This window comes from Candoia aspera, chromosome 9 (assembly GCF_035149785.1).
Source record: "Candoia aspera isolate rCanAsp1 chromosome 9, rCanAsp1.hap2, whole genome shotgun sequence".
NCBI classification, from domain to species: Eukaryota; Metazoa; Chordata; class Lepidosauria; order Squamata; family Boidae; genus Candoia; species Candoia aspera.
In genome coordinates, this window is record NC_086161.1 from 12,031,084 (window position 1) to 12,055,044 (window position 23,961).

The 23,961-nt window shown below is 42.1% G+C and overlaps 1 protein-coding gene across 4 annotated transcripts in view; it reads right to left on the bottom strand.

Moving 5' to 3' along the window:
• Nucleotides 1-22,701, bottom strand: part of FEZ1 (fasciculation and elongation protein zeta 1) — a 37,730-nt gene extending 15,029 nt beyond the window's left edge. Inside the window, exons 1-4 of one of the 4 annotated variants that reach the window (XM_063311483.1) lie at nucleotides 22,294-22,701; nucleotides 14,892-15,233; nucleotides 9,591-9,690; nucleotides 6,285-6,371 (exon numbers count right to left, since the gene is read on the bottom strand). In XM_063311483.1, coding sequence (XP_063167553.1) covers nucleotides 6,285-6,371; nucleotides 9,591-9,690; nucleotides 14,892-15,202 — 498 coding nt within the window. In that variant the 5' untranslated portion in view covers nucleotides 15,203-15,233; nucleotides 22,294-22,701. Of the gene's footprint in view, nucleotides 1-6,284; nucleotides 6,372-9,590; nucleotides 9,691-14,891; nucleotides 15,234-18,319; nucleotides 18,383-22,293 lie in introns of those variants that run through there. The other 3 variants (XM_063311481.1, XM_063311482.1, XM_063311484.1) reach the window with 3 other exon arrangements.
• Between the last annotated feature and the right edge of the window lie 1,260 nt (nucleotides 22,702-23,961).

The window sequence follows — 23,961 nt, forward strand, 5'->3', positions numbered from 1 at the left end:
ATCGGAGGTAAATTCCAGGCCAAAATGGGTATGATCAAAAACAAAGATGGCAAGGACCTAACAGAAGAAGAAGAGATCAAGAAAAGGTGGCAAGAATATACAGAAGACCTGTATAGGAAGGATAACAATATCGGGGATAGCTTTGATGGAGTGGTCAGTGAGCTAGAGCCAGACATCCTGAAGAGTGAGGTTGAGTGGGCCTTAAGAAGCATTGCTAATAACAAGGCAGCAGGAGACGACGGCATCCCAGATGAACTGTTCAAAATCTTGCAAGATGATGCTGTCAAGGTAATGCATGCTATATGCCAGCAAATTTGGAAAACACAAGAATGGCCATCAGATTGGAAAAAATCAACTTATATCCCCATACCAAAAAAGGGAAACACTAAAGAATGTTCAAACTATCGAACAGAGGCACTCATTTCACATGCCAGTAAGGTAATGCTCAAGATCCTGCAAGGTAGACTTCAGCAATTCATGGAGCGAGAATTGCCAGATGTACAAGCTGGGTTTAGAAAAGGCAGAGGAACTAGAGACCAAATTGCCAATATCCGCTGGATAATGGAAAAAGCCAGGGAGTTTCAGAAAAACATCTATTTCTGTTTTATTGACTATTCTAAAGCCTTTGACTGTGTGGACCATAACAAATTGTGGAAGTTCTTAGCGGTATGGGGATACCAAGTCATCTTGTATGCCTCCTGAATAATCTGTATAACGACCAAGTAGCAACAGTAAGAACAGACCACGGAACAACGGACTGGTTTAAGATTGGGAAAGGAGTACGGCAGGGCTGTATACTCTCACCCTACTTATTCAACTTGTATGCAGAACACATCATGCGACAAGCTGGGCTTGAGGAATCCAAGGCTGGAGTTAAAATCTCTGGAAGAAACATTAACAATCTCAGATATGCAGATGATACCACTTTGATGGCTGAAAGTGAAGAGGAACTGAGGAGCCTTATGATGAAGGTGAAAGAAGAAAGTGCAAAAGCTGGCTTGCAGCTAAACCTCAAAAAAACCAAGATTATGGCAACCAGCTTGATTGATAACTGGCAAATAGAGGGAGAAAATGTAGAAGCAGTGAAAGACTTTGTATTCCTAGGTGCAAAGATTACTGCAGATGCTGACTGCAGTCAGGAAATCAGAAGACGCTTAATCCTTGGGAGAAGAGCAATGACAAATCTCGATAAAATAGTTAAGAGCAGAGACATCACACTGACAACAAAGGCCCGCATAGTTAAAGCAATGGTGTTCCCTGTAGTAACATATGGCTGCGAGAGCTGGACCATAAGGAAGGCTGAGCGAAGGAAGATTGATGCTTTTGAACTGTGGTGTTGGAGGAAAATTCTGAGAGTGCCTTGGACTGCAAGAAGATCAAACCAGTCCATCCTCCAGGAAATAAAGCCAGACTGCTCACTTGAGGGAATGATATTAAAGGCAAAACTGAAATACTTTGGCCACATAATGAGAAGACAGGACACCCTGGAGAAGATGCTGATGCTAGGGAGAGTGGAGGGCAAAAGGAAGAGGGGCCGACCAAGGGCAAGATGGATGGATGATATTCTAGAGGTGACGGACTCGTTCCTGGGGGAGCTGGGGGTGTTGACGACCGACAGGAAGCTCTGGCGTGGGCTGGTCCATGAAGTCACGAAGAGTCGGAAGCGACTAAACGAATAAACAACAACAACAAGTCTTTTCAAACCTCCCACTATCTGAATGGGCATTGCTAACATGATCTATGATTGGGGATAGTTGGAGTTACAGTCCAAATATCTGGCTGGAGAGATTCACACTGAGAAAGACTTGCACATCTCATCATGCAGAGGAAATAAGCAATTCCACTCCATAGGAATGTGTAATGCAGCCCCAAGTCTTTTATGCTAAGAAACTGATACAATGGATTTGTTTCATAACTTGTATTTCCTTTGTGTCAACTGTGCAGTTGGCCAATGGGAGATGGTCTTAGCAGGATGCTGTGCAATTTGTTACCTTGTCATAAATTATGCAATAGCCATAAAAGAGGCAAATTGCCCCACATCCATTTACTATTCTCAATAGCTGGCACTTATTAAGTAACATTAGTAAAATCATACCAGGCCTCAAAAATATTTAGCAATCTTAACAAGTACGTGGAGGTGGGCTGTACTTCTTCACTGCCACTGAAACGATATGGCCTCTCTATTGAGAAGCATTCTCATTGCATTATGTCCAGTGGAGAAGTAACCAGTAACTTCAGGTCTTGATGTTAATGAAGACTTGGTTGATAGTCTTTGTCTCCTCTCCCATCCACGGTGGTGCTGCAATACTTCATGTATTTTTATTTTTGTCTGCTTATAATTTCATGTGTGCATGCATACCTGTGTGCACCTGGGCATCCATGCATACACATGGGAACACATGAAAATATCAGGATGGATGGATGGATGGATGGATGGATGGATGGATGGATGGATGGATGGATGGATGGATGGATAGATAGATAGATAGATAGATAGATAGATAGATAGATAGATAGATGCATGCCAGAATTATCTATTGAGAGAGACTCTGAATGCCATTTCTACCCACCCCCATCAGTTACATTTTGCACAAACCGAGTCTTCCTAGTCATCACAAGGAAAAATATTGCATGGGCTAGCACACTGTCGTATTGTTTGTTTTCCTTTTTGAACAAGATGTTATGCTACTTCTGCTATGGTATCAGCTGTGATGAGAGATCAGTGATTAATTTATAAAAAAATCAGGAGTCATCCAGAATCCCTGAGCATCTTTTACTTAGGGACAGCCCAAGCATCCTCAAATCCTCTGGCTGTGTTCAAACACAGAATGCAATTCTTATACTCCCTTTGAGCTATCTTGGAGCAGGAATTCTAGAGGAAGGAATCAGACTTTCTCCATCATTCAGTCGCTTGCTAGTGCAGGAGGCTGGTACACTGCCCTGTACTGTATACACTGACATCATTGCAAGTGGCCAAGGAATGAAGGTTCAACACACCCTGAAGCTTATGACGCATCTTGATTCCAGCTCAGTTTGCCATCTCCAGGCCACCAGCCTCAATGGACACTTGATAGCTTGGTACCATCTGGACCAATATGTTCAATCAATACCTGATCCTTATGATATTCCAAAACCAAAGAACATGCCTTGACATAAATAGAGAACTATTCAATAAATGTGCTCTCATTTTGGCCCAATTTGCATTTTTATAGTCTAGTTTGTGGGGTTTTTCCCTTCTTTCTGCTTGATTGCCATTAAAATATGTGACAGAACCTGCTGAGATACATGCACAACATTACTCCTTTGTGGGAAATGGACTATGGCAGGGTTGATGGATCAGACTAAGTCACAATGTCATTTTGTTTTAAAGTGTGATGTGAGCCTGGCCCTTTGGGTATGTAATCCTGGTTTATGACTGAGCATGTTGTATAATTCCATCCAGTTGTGGTTTATCCATAAACCATAGCTAGGAATATCATGACTAAGTGCAATATATGAATCCATTCCATCTGTAGCACATTGGAGAGTTCATAAGCAGTAAACTTGTAGAACAAGGGCCCTCTAGGTGTTTCTGAATTACAGCTTCCATTTTGCCTGGGGATGTCAGGAACTGTAGTTCTCCTATACTTTGAGGCCAATGGATTCCCTTAATTTGGCTATGCCTTAATCTGAATCAAAGGATTTTAATATTCTACGGCTTCCCCAATCAGGATTCTACTGTCATCTGTACCACAGCTAATAAAATCAGGATTGACTCCAAGCACCACTCCAATTACTATGGAACATTGAAATGGGCATAGATGCCTCATTCATGGAATTTGATGGGGGTCCAGACTTGGTCTTCCACTTGTAAACTTCCATGTTTACTATCCTTTCCCCTTCCAGGGAGGAGCTGTCCAAATGCTGGTTGAGTCACAAGGCCCCTGTGACAATTGGAGAGTTCATAAGCAGTAACTATGGGGATTATAATCATGGATCTAGAGGGGAAATTATATAGTCCTTCTTTGCAGACAACATCTAGCATGTTCTTTCCTAGAATGAATTAAAATCTAAAATGTTTCCTTGCAAGAACAAGAGGCAAAACTGTCAATCAGCAACTTAGATGTTGAAAAAGGACCGCCACCACACACAAGCACAAGCACATAGACAACCCTCATTGCAAAAAACATCACTTGGAATAAGCACCATCACAGGTGCTTACAGCCACTCAGTGAACTGCATCTCATTTCCAAAGAATCCAGCAAAAAGTCAGAGGTGCAGTGAAGGGTGGCTCAGCCTGGAATAAGTTGACTCATTGCAAAACCTGAGAGACACACATACATAAAAGTCAATTGAAGTGAAACAGAGGCCAGGGAGTCTGCCTGACAAAGATGACCTGAAATTTTACTGTCAAAATCCACTGTGAGAGTAAACTGTCCATAGTTTTCCCTATTATTTCTCCTCTTCTGAACATTTTCCCCTGCATCTTCTATTCTCTTTCAAGGGCACAGTTCACATTATTCATCCTCCAGCTGCTAACAGTGGCATAATGCACCAAAATACTACCCCAGTTCAATAAATGTTACTTCACCCCACTGCAGAGCTCTTTGGTTTTAGCAAAATGTCAGTTAAATTTTTACAATCAAATAACACAATCCTTGTTCTTTCTCTTTGGACACTGTGTGGAGTACCACATTCTGAATCACCGCATATACTCCACTGGGCATTCAACACAAGGGTCAATTTTATTGCTTCTTCCCTCCTCCATTTTCCCAGAGGTGAAATCAGTGGAGTTTGAACGCATACTGCTCTTTAAAATACAAATCATGCTCATTTCTTTAGAGTGGCTTTATGAACTTATGAATGTGCACATTTTGGTCTAAGAACATTGAAAGATGTTGGGTTAGAAAATGTTCCTGGGTTTCCTTTATCAAAGGATCTTCTATTTTTTTATTGATTTTTTTTTTAAAAAAACAAAACCTTACATTTGAGATCCTCAGGGAGACAAACTGACTCTCCCATTATTACTAATGTCTGTGTAAAGTTGGATATTTTAAGATAGTGCCTGAAGCAAAGTAATGTCATAAGTTCCATAAAAGAAAGTGGGGAGATGAATCCTATATCCCCCGTCTTCCCAAACTGATCATCTAAAACACAGCACCACACACTAAAGCAGTGTTTCTCACCCTCAGCAACTTTAAGAAGTGTGGACTTCAACTCCCAGAATTCCCCAGCCAGCATGGCTGGCTGGGGAATTCTGGGAGCTGAAGTCCACACATCTTAAATTTGGTAAGGTTGAAAAGCACTGCAGTAAAGCATGGTTAACTTAATATGCATGAGAAGGAACGAGCTGCACCAAGCTTAAGTCTCATCCATTCACATTCTGTTATGCAGCCAGAAGGACTGGGGAAACATATGCATTGGATTTATCACTTCTGTTTTAATATTAGGTACTTTCACAATCTGCAGGCAGGGCCACAGACAGAATGAAAGCTGGATTCAACATCCACGCCCAACATCTACCTATCTTCTGAGGTTCCAATAGGATTAAAAACAAGTGCCGGCAAATGGCTGAAGCCGTATAAGATGTGGTTCTCAGGGGGTGGGCAATGCCAGCAACAGAGAAATAAAGGTGCCATCTGCAAACAGTTACTATGGGCATAAATCTATCAATTTCCCAAGCCACTGGTACAAGCAATTCCTTAGCACAACTAAGCAGAGCAAGGGAAGATGCTGGTCATCTAAATGACCAAAAACATTCTGTGATGACTGCCTGCTCAGCTTACCATTAAATTCCATTCATACATGAATGAAATAGATATCTCTTTAATGGAGTGTAGTATGCAGTACAATGGAAAAAGTTGTGAATAAGAGGTCCCGCGCTTTCTCTAAGTTGAACAGTCCAATGAGCTCAACCCCCTCCCCCTTCTTCGGTATGCCACCCCCCTTCCTGTGCCAGTTCGTTTAGTGCTGTGCAGATGTCTCCAGTGGCTCAGCAGCTTGACTTTGGAAGCCAAAGATAGTCCAAACAAGATGGTTTCACACTCCTGGCATGTCCCCCTCCCACTTCTATTGACTTGTAAGTCCTGACACTTGTTGACTTCATTCATGCATGCGAGTCCGATCAGAAGTTCTGGGAAAGTTTGATCTGGGAGCATGACACATTCTTTGTTAGGATGGAACAGATGAACAAGCAGTAGAGAAAAAGCAGTGGTTTTTCCTACTACTGCAGTAGCTGGAAAAAATCTTTGGTTTTATTTCCATCTTTCACATAGGGAAGGTCAGGGGTGGGTGGGTGCTTCTACCTGATCAGCTGTGAGCAGAGGTTCCTCATTAATACCAGAATCATTTTCACTCTTCTCATTAAGCTCTTCCTCCTCCTTCTCATGGATCTGAAAGGAGGAAAAACAAACAAACAAACTGCATGCTGATTCAGTAGCAAAGATGGGCCCCATGTAGGTTGTTGCTGTGATCTGGGAGTTGGGGGGAGAAGAGGGAATCTCACACTAACACTTACAACACACACAACTGAGAGATTGTTCCACTTTAAAAAAAGGAAGCTCTAAATTCAAAAGGATCTTCAGCATTTCTTAAAATCCAAACAGTGTTTTACTGACATATCTGCACAAACACACGCACGCACGCACAGTGTGTGTGAAGTTTGCCCTTCACTGAGCACACTTGATTTGATCACTTCTGTCAAGATCTGGGAGAAGAAATTGTCTAAGAAATGGGGGGATCACTTGAGCCAAGCAAAATCTTCCTAGGAAAGATCTTGGAGAATAGAAAGAGAAAAGCTGTTCTCAAGGGTTCTGCTTGACCCCAGTAACAAACAGACAAAAAAGCCACCGTTGTTTGAAGTGCTTTTAAGAGGAGGGTTTTTTCCCAATGTCAGCATCATCACCATTCCTTCTAGAGGAACTGGCAAGGCCCACAAGGAAGCGCTAATACCTGCTGAAATTTGCCTGCCAAGTCTAGTTACCATTTCAATTTTCCGATATGTCCTCAAGTGACCTTACAGCAGGGCAGCAGGAACACTGAGATAATGTAATGTAACAGCTATACCAAAAAAAAAAAAACCAACTTGAAGCTTACTGCATGGTTAGTCCACCAGTCCAGGAGAGGGACTAGCTTTGCCTTGTGTCTCCTCAAACCTGAACTTAGCCTTTGAGGTTTGTGTGTCTGTGCATGTGTGTATGTTTGTGTAGTTTTTCCAAATAGACAAATTCCACTGAGTCATCTTGCATTTCCTGTAAAGGGAGGAAATTGAAAAGAAGATGGAACATATCCACGTCGAGGCAGCAACCTGGCTAGATACTGGGGGGGGGATGGTAGCAGAAGGGAGACCGCCTTGTTATCTGGATATCCACGCTCACCATTCCATTCAGGCAAAAGTCCTGTCCAGATTGCCCTTGCTGTTTCATGACTTTGATTTAGAAAGGGAATCAATATTTGCTCATCTCACCATTTCCCGGGCTGCAGCAATTTATTCCACTGAACGGCTGCAGGGGCTGATGTTCCAACCCTGTCTGTCTCCTGGAGTGGAGATTGCGTAACTGCCCCCTCACCACACAGGAAAAGATGGCTGCTGCAGTACTCTCCAGAGGGTATGGGAGATTCTTCAAACTGCCTTTCCTAGAGGAGTAACTTACCAAAGGGCCATCTCAGCTGGAGTGGGAAGTCCACAGGGCATGACATTATTTGACTCAGGGCAGCTTCAGCAATCTGGAAGGGGGCCCAAGCTTACCAGTGCCTCTGCCAGCACTGCCCTTCATCTCTAAGCCAAGGGCTTCTTCCATCATCAGGTTAAAATATAGCACATTGGACAACAGCAGGTGAGTTCATGGCAGGGGGAGCTACCAAGTACCCTCCAGATGTTTAGGATTACAACTGCATGGGAGGGGGGGCTACCAGGTACCCTCCAGATGTTTAGGATTACAACTGCATGGGAGGGGGGCTACCAGGTACCCCCCAGATGTTTAGGATTACGACTGCAGCAGTTCCTTGCCATTGTTTGGGACAAGTGGGAGCTGAACTCTTAAATATTGGGAGAGCACCAGGAAAGACCCATAAGACCTACACAGGAGAGGATCCCCTCCAAAGATCCTTTGAGCCTGCATTGATTAAGGGGCTTTCAAACCCACATGTCTGCAACATCTCTTTCTGCAAACGGAACCCGGTCACTCACTGGACACTGACAGTCACTATATATGCACTATGGGTCCAACAAAGAGGTCATGCAAATAATGATTCTGTCGTGGAGATCATGAAAGTTTGGTATCCACTGCACATTCCTTAAATCCAGATCCCTTCAAAGCAGTCCCCAAACACAGATTCAGCCTTGGCGATGACCACTGTAGTTATTAAAACTGCTTGCCCAGGAGCAAAATCATAGCCAGAGATTTTATTCAACGAAAAGGTTTTTGCCACATAAGGAAGAGAAGGGGCCAATCAAGCCTTCTGGGGCAAAAAAAAAAAAATATTACAGATTAAGTAAGAGATAGTCCTCTTTCTTGTCCCTAACACCCAAATCCCCACCATAACTGGGACACTGGGCTTCTCTATCAGACCTTAAATCCCATTTTAAAAATGCCTAAGAGAGCATCACTGCCCCCCTGTATCAAGGTCAGCTCCAGCAATGAGAGAGTGCTCAGCAACGTTCCACTGGGTCCCCTATACATGTGTGTGCATGTATGTATATACACAAAGACATACACAAATGGTCACCCCATGTCCTGGTCTAAAAGGTAGCAAAAGCAGCCAGCTGGAACACCACCATCTTGAATTCACACAAAGCACCAGTCAGGAAGTTTGCAACCAATAGTCAGGAATATCGTGGGACATTTCACTTGTTGCTGGCTAGATTCCTGCTGCTTCCACCATCAAGTAAGTTTATCATCTTCTTAGTAAGCTTGCCGGCTATTATGGATGCTCTCTTGGAGAGTCAGTCTTCCCCAAAAGTTCCTAAGTGACCTCAGGGATCCCCAAAAACATGTTTCAGAAACTCACCAAAGCCACCTTCCTCAACCTGGTGCCCTTCAGTCGTGTTGGGATTACAATTCCCATTGTGGCTGGGAACACTGGGAAAGCTGCATTAGAGGAAATTTTAGAGCAGAGCATCAAGTGGCTTACTGCTAATGAACAACAGACATCAGCAGTGAAAGCTACTGTAAGCAAACTCATCATGGAATGGTTAGGTGTTAATGAACCAGACCGATGCCAGCTAAATTTCGTTCATATTCTTCAGATTTAAAAAAAGCTGAGATCAGGCAGTTATTGGACTATGTGTCGGAGTCCCTGCACTAAGTAGGGGAGAGGGAGGGGACAGGAGTGTCTATGATTCCAACTATTTTTTTTTAAGGATACACATCCAAAACCTGGAAATAGCACTACTGACGGAAACATGGGAGGTCTGTTCTGCTATCCAGTAAGAGTTTTTGGCACATTCTTAGGTTCTGCCTTGTGGAATGACAGCCAAATGTCATTTTAACTTTTACAGCAGCCATTCTCGTTCCCTGGATTTCAATCTGAGCTTCAGCACAAGCTTGACCCCTTTTTCATCTCATGAGTAATGAAGGGGAGGGTTGAGACAGGCCCATCCAGGTAACTACCTCTGTGTCGGAGACATTGCCATTGAGCACTTCGATGTTAGGGTCCCTCAAGTCTTCGGAGATGGATGGGATGTAATTGTCTGTTAAAGCGTCCCAGACCCTGGAGAAGAAAGCAAGAGGTTTTAATATAGAGAAGCTGTCTTGAAAACAGATGCTTCCCTCAGGGCAGTTGGCTCAGTCAGCAGAGTTCAAAACATAGCAGGAAGGCCACGGCTAAGCTGCCCTTTCTCTCTGGATGAAGGGCCCAATCCCAGGCAACAATAAGCCAATATATAAATACGTCCAAGCTGGGCATGTGCTAGAACTGATCTAACATGAACTCTAAGTCTGCTTGGTCCAGATCTAGCCCAGTGCTGTTAAAATAGGAGAAGAGAATTTTCAGTAGCAGTTGACCATTAAAAATATTCCTCAGCTAAGAAATAATGGCTGAATCCAAGGTGCCTTGCATGTGGAAGGTGTTATAGACATTATTTCACGCTACGCATAGCTTCACAAAAATGGATGTAAGGCCCCTTTCACAGAAGCACTGGTTTTGCTCCCCCAATAGTAGCATTTCACTTTTCCCATCTTGAGTCCTTCAGCAATCCCTCCCGTTGGTCAACAGACCAGCACTAACAATTGCTGGTATCCTGTCTGCTTCTTTGTTTTTCCCTTGCTGTGTTTGCCACTGTGCAGGCGTACAAAGAGCCAGAAAGAATAGGCAGCAAAACTCCCCCAGGGAGGGGGAGAAAACGGAAGAACAGGAAAGTAGAACAAGACAGCAGTTCACACACTGCAGTTAAAAAAGAAATGCAGCAAATCTATGTGTTATGTTTTCCCTGGAGCAGTAACTGAGCCAATTACCTTCTAAAGTTAATCAGACTTCATGTAAAGACCACCAGAACCCCATAGCATCATGGGGACATGCAGGGGAAGCACCAGTCTTGGATCAGTATAAAGCTTGTATATAGAAGGACCCTTAACCTAATCAAGACCTTCTACAAACAGAGTTGGTTGCTATAGGATCTCCTAATTAAATACTGAATGAATTCTAACACAAGCATCAGGGAACATTATTGGGTTCTTTCCATTTCCTGTAATCACCGGGATATTTATTTTCAACATTTCTGTTCTTAATTCAACCTCTCTATTCTAAAAAAAAGGTCAACAGTAATAAATTCACATGTTTTCAATATTGTGAGACTGATCTCTATTATTCGTGTTTTGACAGCCAAGCAGCAGAACTGCAAAGAATGTGAGCTGCCTAAATAGGTGTCATTACACACCAGGCTACCCTAAGGGTTGCTGGCTCAGCTAAGAACTAAGTTCTAAGCCCAATTCTCTTTATTCAATATATTTTCTTCAGATATTATCTTCTGGTTCCATGTCCATTCTCTCCAATGTGGCTGAAATTGTCCTGAGCAAATCAAACAGAAAATATTATTTTCTATGGCAATATAGCTATCAGGAGGTAGGGCAAGTAGGAACATCAGAGAATCTTGTGCATAGATTTACATAACGAATAAAGATTGCCTTAGTCCATGTCAGTAAAAGTATTAATCTTCCTGCGTGTTTTCTAACAGATTCCTAAAATATTCTTGAGAAATCACTGCTGACTGATTGCTCCATTCCAGATGGAAGCATCACCTTTTGACCTCATCTTCGTATTTGTGGGTAGAAGACTTCTCTTACTATGTGTTTCATTGCATGGTCTGTAAGGAAACAGTGAACAAATTTATTTTGAGAAGTTATGGGAGCATATGCTAAACTATGACTCAGCCAACCCAAAACAGGGCTTGTCCTTACCTCTGACTATGAAAGGGAGAGGGACAGAAAGTGAGACCTACTCCATCAGTCTCTTAAGACCAGCAGTTATCTGGCCCCTTGGACTTAATGTATGAAGGAAAGGGTGAAAAAGAAATGAAATCAGTCACCGTAACTAAGATAAATAGGGGTTTTTTAAATCCGTTCAATCATGTCCAATTCTCGGAGGCTGCCTGGACAAGTCCCTGCAGTTTTCTTGGCAAGATTTCAAAAGTGGCTTGCCATCACCTCCTTCCTAGGGCTGAGAGAGAGGGACTGGCCCAAGGTCACCCAGCTGGCTTTGTGCCCAAGGCAGAACTAGAACTCACGATCTCCCGGTGTCTAGCCTGGTGCCTTCACCACTACCCCAGACTGGCTCTCAAATAGGTATTAGAGAAAGACAAAGAGAAAGGCTGCTCCTTGTCATTGGTCTCTTTTGAAAACTATTGATTTATTTTGTTTTTCTCTTCCTGTCTGTGAGTTGGGATGATATATATTTTGGTTATCTTTGTTTTCTAGTCATAGACTACAAAAAAATTGTTTCTGTTTCTTACGTCAGGCTATTGTTATTACTACAATTGCTGTTGTTATTAAACATTGTTACTCATACTTACATTACTTGTACAGTGGCTACTTTTACCCTACAAAACAAAAAATATATTTTGTGGATTTTCATCTGATGATCACTGCGGGCGTGACTTAAAGTGGGGACTTTTGTTCCATTTTGTAGATGGCTACTGCCTGTGTGGTTTTATTTAATATTTGTAATTATTAAGGCAATTGTCCTAATATGGCTCATGGCTGTTGTTTGTTCAAAAGAACTTGAAGGGCAGATCCTCACTTGCTGCATGATTGGCCAAGTAAAGTCCAACCATGGAACCAAGGACAGTCATTGGCTGACTGAGTAGCAGTTTCCAGCCTTCTGTCATTCAAACCCAAAGAGGAGGAACAAGTAGGTGATGAGAAGGGAGCTAGAGCAATCATTATACAGCTGCATTTTCTCTGTTTCAGGCTAAGCCATCACTACGACAGAATGTGAACCTACTGAATCAACAGCCTGGTTGGTTCTGACAGTAACGATGATCCAAGGGGATGCAACTGGTTCTATTTTAAAAACTGAAGAGTGCATGTCAATACTGACACTTCCAGTGAAAAGGAAGGAACTAGAATTACCTCTGCTACCAACAGGCCTGAGTCTTTCTTGAAACTGATGGGATTACAGTTGAATCTCCTAATGGCAAGATGACAGGGCACGTCTTAATCTAACAGACTGAGATTCATATGTCTCATAGGCATGTGAGGCTAACTAGGCTCATAGGCAAGCAAGTCCACTTTATTTCCCCAAACAGGACAGTCGGGTTTCACAGAGCAATGTCAGCACCCCATTCCATGGGGTAACCTCCACTAGAATCCAGCTCTCCCATTAAAGAGCTTTCTGGCTGATCTCTGCAAGAGTTGGACCCTGCCTAGAGTGCTTTCAGATAATGCATTTTTAATATCCCAATTTTGGAAAAGTTCAGATCTGTTAGCTTGTTTTTATAACAGTAAACAATGTATCTATTCAGGAAAAAAAGCAAACAACTGCATATCTGGGGTGAAGCCAAAAAAAAGGAGAAGAAACTCTAAAGCTTCCCAGCTGCATGGAGTTCAGCAGGGCAGCAACAGATCAACAGCCAGAAGAACAAAGATTATGAAAATCTGTTCCTTGTGCAATACCAAGAGAAATCGTGCCTCTGTTCATGAAAGAGATGTTGGGTTTTCTTGGGCAGAAAGAACATTCCACTCAACTATTGCTGACCACACCTGCCTTCCAAATTTGTATAAACCATGCACACTGATCACTGTGAAATAGTAACAGAAACACTTAAACTATTTGCCATCTTAATGTGGCCATTAACACTTAGCTAATTAATAAGAAAAGCAGAAAGGCATCACCAGAAAAGAGAACCAAAGACACAAATCGGCACACAAGTTGCCTATGCTAACTCATCTGATAAACTTTATTCCAGTCATTGACCAATAAAATACATAAAACAAACAGAGTTATCCCCTTAGTATCAGTAACTGTTAACAACCATTTGTTGCCCGGAATGCTAATTCATCTGTAAAGATGCAAATTTAGAAATTATTATAATGGTAATACAGTTTACCTCACTATCTTGGAGTGACATGACCAGCTTATCTATACGTAGCAAAAGAAGAATCCTGGGCTTCCCTAAACTGAACTGTTGGGACCAAATAGAACTGATACTTCTCAACAAGCTCTCTTTATTCAATGTCAAGGAAAAGAGCTAGACATGTTCATGGCTTTGTACTTACTTCAGTTTCAAAACTGTTTTCCATAACAAAAGAATGTTTATGCCTTCTAATATATATGGCTATCTAAAGGTGGTTTGGGGCTAAAAAGGAGCAAGGTTCTAAAATCATTTAGTCCAGAGTCCAAATTAAAATAGCTATTTTAATTTGCTGAGTGCTGTTTAGCTACTCATAAAGCTGTGTCTTTATGTCGACTCAGCTTGCAGCACAGACAAAAACTATTTGTAAGCAATTCCAAACATTTGGCTCTGGTTTCTGACTCTGATTTAAACTGATGCAGTCCTCCCAAGAGAAGATTGCCCAGAGCTGTCCACAGGGGGGCAAAAAAGTCAGGATGGAGCCTGTGACCATCCAATTGAAGCCTCACCCCTTTTATGCACATCACACGTAAAAAGGGATGGGACTTTGTGTGGTGGTGCCGATCCTCTTGACTTTTTAAAATCCTTCTCCCCCCATGGATGCCTCTGGACTGCCCTCCTCCATGAAGTAGGAGATGCTGCTATCCAATGAGTCCACTGGTTTAAGCAAGTGGGTCAACTGTGCTGAGTTTATTTTTAATTTGGAGCTATAAGGCATACTTGTGTAGGCTTGGTATTTCTGTCTGAGATGACTCTGTATAGCAAAAGTGATTAATTAAAAAAAAAAAAACCTACTGGAAGAGCAATTCTAATTCAGTTCAGAGATGACCTAAGGAATGGGTTTTTTGACAATATTTTTTCCCATATGCCCTTCTGTCTAGGAAACAAAAATATAAAAACCACGTAACATGATAATTGCTACACTAAGGAGGGAAGAATCAGTAAATTTAGTTTTGCTCTTTGTTTCTTGAATTTTTTGGACTGTTCCTTGTTTTCATATCAGTTGGTAATTTTTTCTTTAAAGGTTGCACAAAAATGCAATTGCATCTTTGTGATGTTTTTTTTAATGGATTTTTTTTTCATATTTTCATAATTTCAATTTTTCTCATCTACGTAGATGCTTTATATCAAATCAGATTTTCCCAATCCGGAGCCCTTCAAATAATTTGAGACTATTCCCACAGGTCACTTTCAATAAAAGGGACTTTAAAATAACAAAAAAGGAAGAAGAAACACTGGAATCTCATTGACTCAGTAGATGTTCTGTTAAGTGTCTTCAAGTAGAAAACAGTGTGAAAGTGTTAACCAGAAACACTTTTCTGCAACTGTTCATTTCTTGACTTACTCTTCATCCTGCAGGTTCTCCTCCTCTTCCTGGATCTGGAAGTGGTTCTTCACGGGAGCCAAGTTCTCTGTTTTGGCATTGTAATTCCGAAAGCAAATGTTGAGCTTCTCATCAAATTCATTGACCAGATCTTCCATGGACTTGAAGCTGATGATCTCAGAAGAGAAGTTCTCAAGCTCAGAAAGGGAAGGATCTTCCAAGTGCTGAGATGGGGAGCCATAAAAATAATGAGATTTCTCTTCCCTGTCTGCTATGTAGCATGGCCTCAGATCTTCAAACTCTTCATCCAGGCTCACCAGAGGGGCTTCCATTTTGGATTGACAAATGGAAGAAGGACGACTTCTGCAATACAAAGGACATGAATGAGGCAATGGTAGTAACTGAACAAACCTGACATCAACAGTACAGCGTTGGTTATGTCCCATTGCATGCAGTCAAACTTATCCTAGGGAATTATCTTGGCTCATCTTTCTCAGGAAAATACTTTTGTGCAAGAGTAGCAAATGAGATAGGTCTTGCTTCCTGGTGTAAAGTTACCATAGAAGCTTTCGCTGCTGGAAATAGCAGGAGAAAAAGGACGGAGAGACAGAAAGAACGATAAGATTACAAATAATTCTTGATTGTGCAATTTCTTCCTTGTTGGTTACAACTGACACCAAGATTTTTAAAGCTTTCAAGCACCAGTCTAAGAAGTATCTGTTCATCCAGTGTACTGCTTAAACTGGTACTACTGTCATTATTCTCTTTAGAGTTTTCACAGTGATTTAATTTTTTTAACGTTTTCAAAGAGTTCTTAGAAATGCTCTTTGTTTCTATCTTATAGAAAGGGGGGGGTAATGAATTTTACCCTTCTTTGGAATCATTTTTAAGGATAGTGGATAGAAACTTGCAAGCAAGCAAGTTATAAGTAAATAGTAAATAAAACAACTGATTCCAAACAAGAGAAGTAGCAATAATATCTAACCCAGTGGGTAATTCTGGGAGTTGAAGTCCACCCATCTTAAAATCGCCAAGGTTGAGAAACGCTGATCTAATCGCAACCAGAACCAGTTTCCATCAATACTGATGGTAGAACAGAAGCAGCAGACATACCAAGGAGGATAGGACAAGTCCATGACTCTGAAGATGAAACTGTTCATCTTCATATTATGCAGTAGTTGCACACATTGGAAAGGAGAACCACCAAGCAAAAGAACAGTGTGAGCAAGGAATAGAGAATCCCCCCTTTAGCTACCATGGCCATAACACAGAAATACTCTGAGCAGGAAGACAAATCCACAGGCAGTGATGCTGTCCTGTATGCTCTTTGGGACCAAGCAAACCATGACTCTCTGAAATTATCCACCAGTCTTTTTTGGTAGGGAATGGAAAGCGGTATACTTTGCTGAATATTCTCTTGAACCAGGCAAAATTTTGCAGCAATTACAGATGACTCCCCCATCACAAAAAGGAAGAAAGGAAATGCTCATGCAATTCTGTATTGGGAATACAGCTTAATTATATTAAACTGAAGTATATAGTCAGATCTACCTTTATGCTCAAAACTCCATCATTTTTACCAAAAAGGAGGATTATTCCCCCCCCCCTCCCGCTATTCTCTGATGACTCAACTTCTCCAGTTCAAGGGCGTGTGGAAAAGAAAAATCCAGCTCTGGTTTAAACAACTGGATTCATATACAGGGAATATTGGGGGAAACCCACTTTTTTTGTGAACCGCCCAGAGTCCCCCGTATGTGGGAGATGGGCAGTGATAAAAATATGATAGATAGATAGATAGATAGATAGATAGATAGATAGATAGATAGATAGATAGATAGATAGATAAAGCAAGCAAACAAGCAAGCAAGCAAGCAAGCAAGCAAGCAAGCAAGCAAGCAAAGGTGATGCTGTAGAGTGAAGAGACAGATTCACAAGCTGCCTTAATTGAAAAGTATGATCTTGCATATAATCACCTTAAGAAAATACGTTTGAGTCACTTGCAGTGGCTGAGTTACAGCTGCATGACATTGGCAGTAAAAATACAAATAATATCGCCTCTACAAGTCCTTCTGCCAACAAAATCCAGATTGCTTCCAAGCATTCTGCTTTGATTTGATAAATTTAGGGGCTGAGGGTGAGGGAGTCTGAACCAATTTAATTTCCGAAGAGAACCATTAACTTTTTTGAATATTGCAATCCAGCAAATGAATTCATCACCCCAGCCACAGCCTGGGACTATGGCAAAGTTCTGTAAACCAGGGCTTAAAAGAAGCACTGCCTGCTGGGTCTGCTGGCTCCATCTAGATTTCTTTGCTAATTGATGGATGGGAGCTGCAGCTCCCCTTCTGGATTAAAATTGCTCTATTGTCAACATAGCCATTACAAAGAAAAGGCATCGTGATTGGGCTGAAGATCTGTTGCTGTGACAACTCCCCTCCCCCCACCTTGGGGCACAAAGAAACAACTGTTGCTGCCATTTCAAAGATCTGCAGATGAATTTAAAGCTTTCTGCAACTTCCTTGAAAGCCAAGCTAATTTGACTAAGCAACGCCTTGACTGTCAGTTCATGAAACTCAGAATGACATGTATGAATTTCCCCAGTGGCCCTCCATACAGCTCCTCTCTGATATTTTACAGGCACTATTTTACAGACAAAATTTGGAACATTAGTACTGTATTAATGATCCACTCTGATCTTTAGGATGGGAGCAGCAGCATGGGATGAAAGGGAAGTGGTACCTATTCAGTATCTCTGCATGTCTGTCTTTGATTGAACGTGGGCTAGGTTCAGGCTGAAAACCACAGCTATAGTAATAATAATATTAATATTAATATTAATATTAATAATAATAATAATAATAATAATGCAATCTATGCAAGAATTACATTTTCACTGTTGAAAATGTTGATGTTAAATGTTATGGTCTTTTCACATACAAACTGATTGCCATCTAGAACACAATGCCACAGCTATAAGAATAATTGAAAAGTAAATAATTTTTGTAGATGTGGCAACACTCACCGAAAGCAGAATTGAGGAAACCCAATTGGAAAAAATTATAAAATATAGAACTCTAATCATCAAAATGGGCAGATTGTGTGAAAGATCTTGCAAAGTCATCGCCATAGTTATTGGAGCATCAGGCAGGATGACAGACAGATTAAACACCTTTTTACAAGGACTAAATATTTCAGGTATATAAACTGTGGATTAAAAAAACCCACCTTGCTGGGCATGTGTTATATCTTAAGATGTTACTGAGATAATTCCTACATTCCTAACTGGGACTCAAATTTCCAGAGAACGCTGGTCAAAGAAGTGATTCTTTGGTTTGTTCTTTGTACCGCCTTATTCTTTCATGGATCAAAACCACATCATCATCATCCTACCTGCTTATCTACATCATCTCTGTTCAGCGGCCAGCCTAAAACAACCTATGTTAATCTACCTGAAATCCCTAGGCAATCAGGAATTCATGCACAGTGGGTCAGATGGCTGGCCAAGGAGGGATCTATCCCTTTTCTGCCAGTCTGGTTTACTTCCATGCTAGCCTCTACAAATATCAAGGCCCGGGAAATAAAAGAAGACAGAAGTCAGAAAAGAGTACTTTTTTCCAAAAATTCCACCGTTTTCTTCTCTGCAGAGGAAACATTCCTCAGGACCAGCATGAAAACAGAGGACACTAATCTCCTTTTAGTGAATGTATCCCTGCAGGCTAGAAGGTTGAATTATGGCTGAAGGCATTGATGTCCATCTGTAACATCCCTACTGTTCTGTGACCTGTTCTGTCTTCACTCCATCTGCCGTACTGCTCCCACAAGACTTGTGCCCTGCTTATGACTCCCCAGCACCCAAGGTTTTCACTAGTCCTATACGGAACTCTTGCACACAGCTCCACCTGACAGCTACAAGAAGGCCTCCATCTGACCCAGCAGATTTGAAACTATGGTGGCCATTCAGAGATTCTCCCTGCTATCCATGTTATCAGCCACTGCTATTTCGATTCTTTTATTTTTTTATTCTAACTACCTTCCCCTTCCACTGACCTCCAGATGCAAGAGAACACTCAGCTTCTGGTCAGGCAGCAAAGCAGAAGTTGACCTTCCAATTACTGCTTCATTTCACGTAAGCTTCCAATTCCCTTTGGTCAGTATGATGTGACAAAAACAGCTGAAGGTGGAAGTCAGAGGAAAATCAGAATCAAAGTACGTAATTTACACGGCATTGCCACCCATTTCCCTTTGTCCTTCTCTGTATAAAAAAATCCTAAAACATACCACATCCCCCATCATATTTTTTGGAGAAGACACACATTGATGTCCCACTCTGTGAGGTTCTTCTCATGCTATTACTCAGGAAAGCCTTATGGCTTCTGGGTTCAGGACAATCAGCACAACTCCTTCTCAGAGACATAAAGTTGAAAGAAGCCAAGAACCATCACCCAGTGCTAGTGGTTAGTAGGGTTGGCAAGTGCTAAGGCTTGCAGTCCCAAATGGAGGGCTGCATAGTGCACATCCTGGACCTGCAGCTTTCCCCCCCCCTTCCTTGTTATTGCTGCCTGCTTGCTTATTGGCTCTTTGTTGGCCAATGAATTAAGAGCAGAGACTGGGAGGGGGGTGGCTCATTGAAAGAAAGGAAGAAAGACACAGAGAAAGTCATCCAAGGTCATGCCAACTTGTGACAAGACACGTTTCCCAACTTCCCAACCTCCAGATCACTTACTGATGATCCTGCAGCTTGGCCATGTGATGCTATGGAGAAAGCATATTCGGGGGACTCAAACAAGCAAGCCAAACCATGTGTTACTGCAGCGGAAGATAATAAGCAAACCAAATCTCCTACCTGACCTGGGAGAAGTCCCATGCATTCTTTAAAATAGTAATCTATCGGAACTTCCCAAATGAGAATTCCATGCAGGCTCCTCCCAATCGCATCAGGAGAGCCCCAAGTTGGAAAAGGCTGCTCTGCTGCATCAGTTTTATGCTAAATTGATTGACCCTATGGTTGCTTATCATCCGTCAGCTTAAAAGCCAAGATGGTATTTGTTCTTTGGGATAAAGATGTGCAAGGAGAAAAAGAAATATTAATTGTGTTTCAGTAAGTTAGAAGCAATTCAAAATGCATCTTGGCAAGTGCAAGATAGGAAATAGCAAGCTAGCACTTAGGTAGCTGTTTTTACAGTATCTCTCCAAAGAGCCAGAAGAACTGCAGCATCAAAAAAGAAAACAAAAGAAATTTGTATTTACATATGCTAATGTATACTTACCTATGCAAATTTAGAAATAATTGCTACATTATAAATAAAAAATATATTACATTATATTATATTATCAGAGGGTAGACAGTAGGCAAGTAAGTCTATTTGCACAGTCTACCATGGTAACGGCTGATGGGTACATTCAAAGCCCCTTCTGACAGCTATGATTAAACTGGATTTGGATCGAGTAATCCATCCAACATTTTCAAACCAAGAACCCAGCTCTGTAAAGCAAGCTTCAAGTCATGCACCACCCAGCATGAGTTCACATTTGCAACTGGGGAAAAAACACAGCCAACCAACCACTCTGTAATTTAACTTCTCGTGACTCTGAGGAGGGAGCCGAGTCTTAGCCCTAGAAACGTGCAGTTAACATTTTAGCATCTCCAAAATAAAATGCAAAGCACAAGATAGCGAGTGTGAATTACTAGGGAGTGAGTTGGTGGAGGCTCATTAAAGGCTCAGTAAGTGCAGTAGGAGTGTTCTTTCTTTCTCTCTTTCATACAGTAACCCCACTAAGCATATCACTATTATGCCCATTTTATAGGACATGAGTGGAGAAACAAGCATTATGACTTGTAGTTAGTGACTCAGTAAACCCATATTTCCCTCTTACAACGGCTAATCCTTAGGACAATTCCATAAGTACATTTTATTTCCAACTATGAAATGCAAGGCTCAGAGGCCTAGATGGAATAGCCATGTCTTCCATTGTCCTTGGACAGAGCTGCCTCCAAGTTTGAGGAGATGATGGGCAAAAGCACCACCATGGGCCCTTTCTTTTGGTAAGTACTAGCAGAACTAGTCTGACAATGGCAGCCATCAGCCAGCAACAACCTGAGGTAGCTGAGATCCATCATTACAATCCACTGTCATACCATTTCCAAGAGAGATGTTACACCAAGGGCAATGGGAGGGCAGCTGAATTCCACTTGGCTGGTGCTCCTAAAAGGCCTGTGAGGGAGTCATCAATAAGCCCTGTCCAAGTCATGGGACTCCAGAAGATGCCAGTTCCTGATTTTAGCCCTGGCCCAGCTTCCTTGAACTGTTGCCTTCCCAGGATGTTCCACATCACAGTTATGTTATTCAGGAAAGGATGATACCAAGAATTTGCTTTCCTTTACAAGACAGTCCACCAGTAGTAGAAATGGGTAAAGCTCTATTTTAATGCTGATCTTCAAAAATCTATGAGGAAAAAGCAAACCACCTACAAACCATGGCCTTTCTGTTTTTGCTTTCACAGCACCCATCTGCAGAGATGCACATCTCAGCTTCCCCAGCATGCTCATGTTAACATCCCTTCTGTCTCACCACCAACCTAACAGCACCTTGCAGGTACATCCACCTGCCCCGACAGGTCATATATACTTGATCCTCCTTCTCTGCTGCACCTCCATCAGCCTCTCCCACAGGTTCTCGCACAAAACACACACACACTTCACAAGCAGCCTCCTTCCCAGTCCTGAAACATCTCACCATTTTTCTACCCATTTCCGATGCCAGAAATGATGAGCCTATAATGACGTTACCTCCAATAACCACCTAAATGCCCAAGCATCCTCCACATAGGAGCACACCAACACCTGCTCCATGAGGTCTCCCAAATGAAAACCTCACTGCTCAGATGATACAGGCCTCATTGCAGAGACCCCCTCCCAACTCTTTGTCTCTGCACATAACCCTGGTCACATCTCTCATTCCCTCTCAGTCCAGCGACGTTTCCCACCTGTACAAACACACGTCTCGTATCACACAGCCCCGCTGTCACTTGAACAAAAGACGAAACATCTCTCCTCCGATCCATGGAATGCAGCTTTAATCTACAGGCAAAGAGGCAGTCCCGTATAGATCCCTTCCTCCGAACAGACAACCCTTGTTCCCACGTACAAAGATGGTGCTGTCCTCATTCCCACAGCTCCCCGGTTGCCTAAACATGTATGCACATGTCAGGAACTCTTAGCATCTCATCCTTCTTTTGCAGGCAGCAAAATTACCCCACCCCAGTGGCAGGCTGCTGTTATTCTGAAGGGTCAGAATGCGGGGAGTTGAAAAGGTATGATCTGCTGGGCCTTTCACGGCAGACAATAGGAGAAAGCACCTTTGAAATCTATGCACATGAGACACCTCTGGTCTCCTTGCCCATCCCAGCCTCCACAAATACACACCTGAGCGTGCTGGCAACTCTCCTCTCAGCTCAGCATCCCATCCAGTAGGCCCAAGTGATGGAAGGAAGGAAGGAAAACCAGTTCTGCTAGAGGAGCCAGCCAGCAGCTTTCTGTCTGTACAGGAGAAACACCGTGCGCTGCTCCTAGCCACTCGGCTGCCTCCCCTCTCTGCAGAGAGCTTGAACGAGCCGTGGGCTCAGCCTCCCTCATCAATATGCATTAACTCCAAGACATGGACAGATAGCAACAACGCTGTCACTTCCTGATCCAGATGCCAGGCCCCTCAAAGAACATGGAAGCCCTAATTAGAGTCCAGAGACACGGAGACGGGAGATGAAATCTGGGAGGCTGTGCAGCCAGTTTGGGGACAGCAGACATGTTCTCCATCCTTTATTCAAAGCCTGCAGAACAAAGTGGTGAACACAAACCTATTGAGAAAACAGCTGCATCATTCTGGCCCCCCACCCCTCCAGTGGATGGAGTCATCTTCATATAAAGGAACATTTTAAACAGAGCCAGTGCTGAAGTATCTGCTCCTGATGAGGCTCTTAGGGAACTAGAGGAATGAGCTATTATACTACAGGGAGGAAAAGATGTCACACAGCTTTTTTTTTTCCTGCAAAAGGCACATAAATAAGAAAGTGGGGGGGGCAGATTTCAAAGAACAATCGTTTTGATCCTATACTTCCTGTTCCCAAGGCAAAACAGCAGACACTGGAGTTGTTAAGAACTCTAAACTTGAACTCTTAATAGTTGATTATTGTGATCTTCATGAACACTTACGCCTTTTAATAAAATTAGTTATTCTGGAAAGGTGCTACCAAATTCCTATTTTGGGCTGACACAGACTAATACCGCTTTTCTCCCACCCTGTCCACATTTGATCTGTAATGTTTCATTGGGTTACACATTTTCCAAGGACCCAAGATAACAAAAACACAAATTAATCAAATAACACCAGCTGTAGGTTATGTTCTCAAAATAGCCTTTCAACTCAACCCCTCCACTTGCTTCTCCTAGAACATACTGTAGGTTATGGCACCACTTGTTTTCTGATAAATCAAGCTCATGTGGGGAACCCACAATCTCTTCCTCATCATGCATGGTGTTTTTAGCAGGCTAAAATAGGGATTAAACATTTTGATATTCTTAATAGAGGTTTCTGTTTCTTACCAGTTGGAAAATAACCTTAGGGGTGACATTTTTTTAATGTTATGTACATCCCAAAGTCAACAACCTACAGAAAATCACAGTATAGGGTGAGTATTCCACTTCCAGTATCCTGGAAGTCATGGTGTCATTCATTACACATGGTGATTTCAAAGAACCTACCTTGAAATTCAAGCCAAAGCAGAAATGTACAGCTTTGAACATTTGTACATGAACTCCTGTACGAGTCTGCCCAAATATGGATGTCTTTCTCAGAATCTCTCTTCCATGGGTTTCCATCATCCAAGAGAAAACAGACAGACAGCTTTCTCATTGGTAGCATCCCATTTGTGGAATCTTCTCAACATCTGCTCAACATTATTACCTTTTCCCATTATGCAACTGCATTCTTATTGTAGTAGACATTTTACTGTATTTGTTGGTACTTTTGGCTCAACATGTTTGATTCCTGCTTGGTTGAAAAGCAATATATACATTTTTACAAAGATAAATAAATGG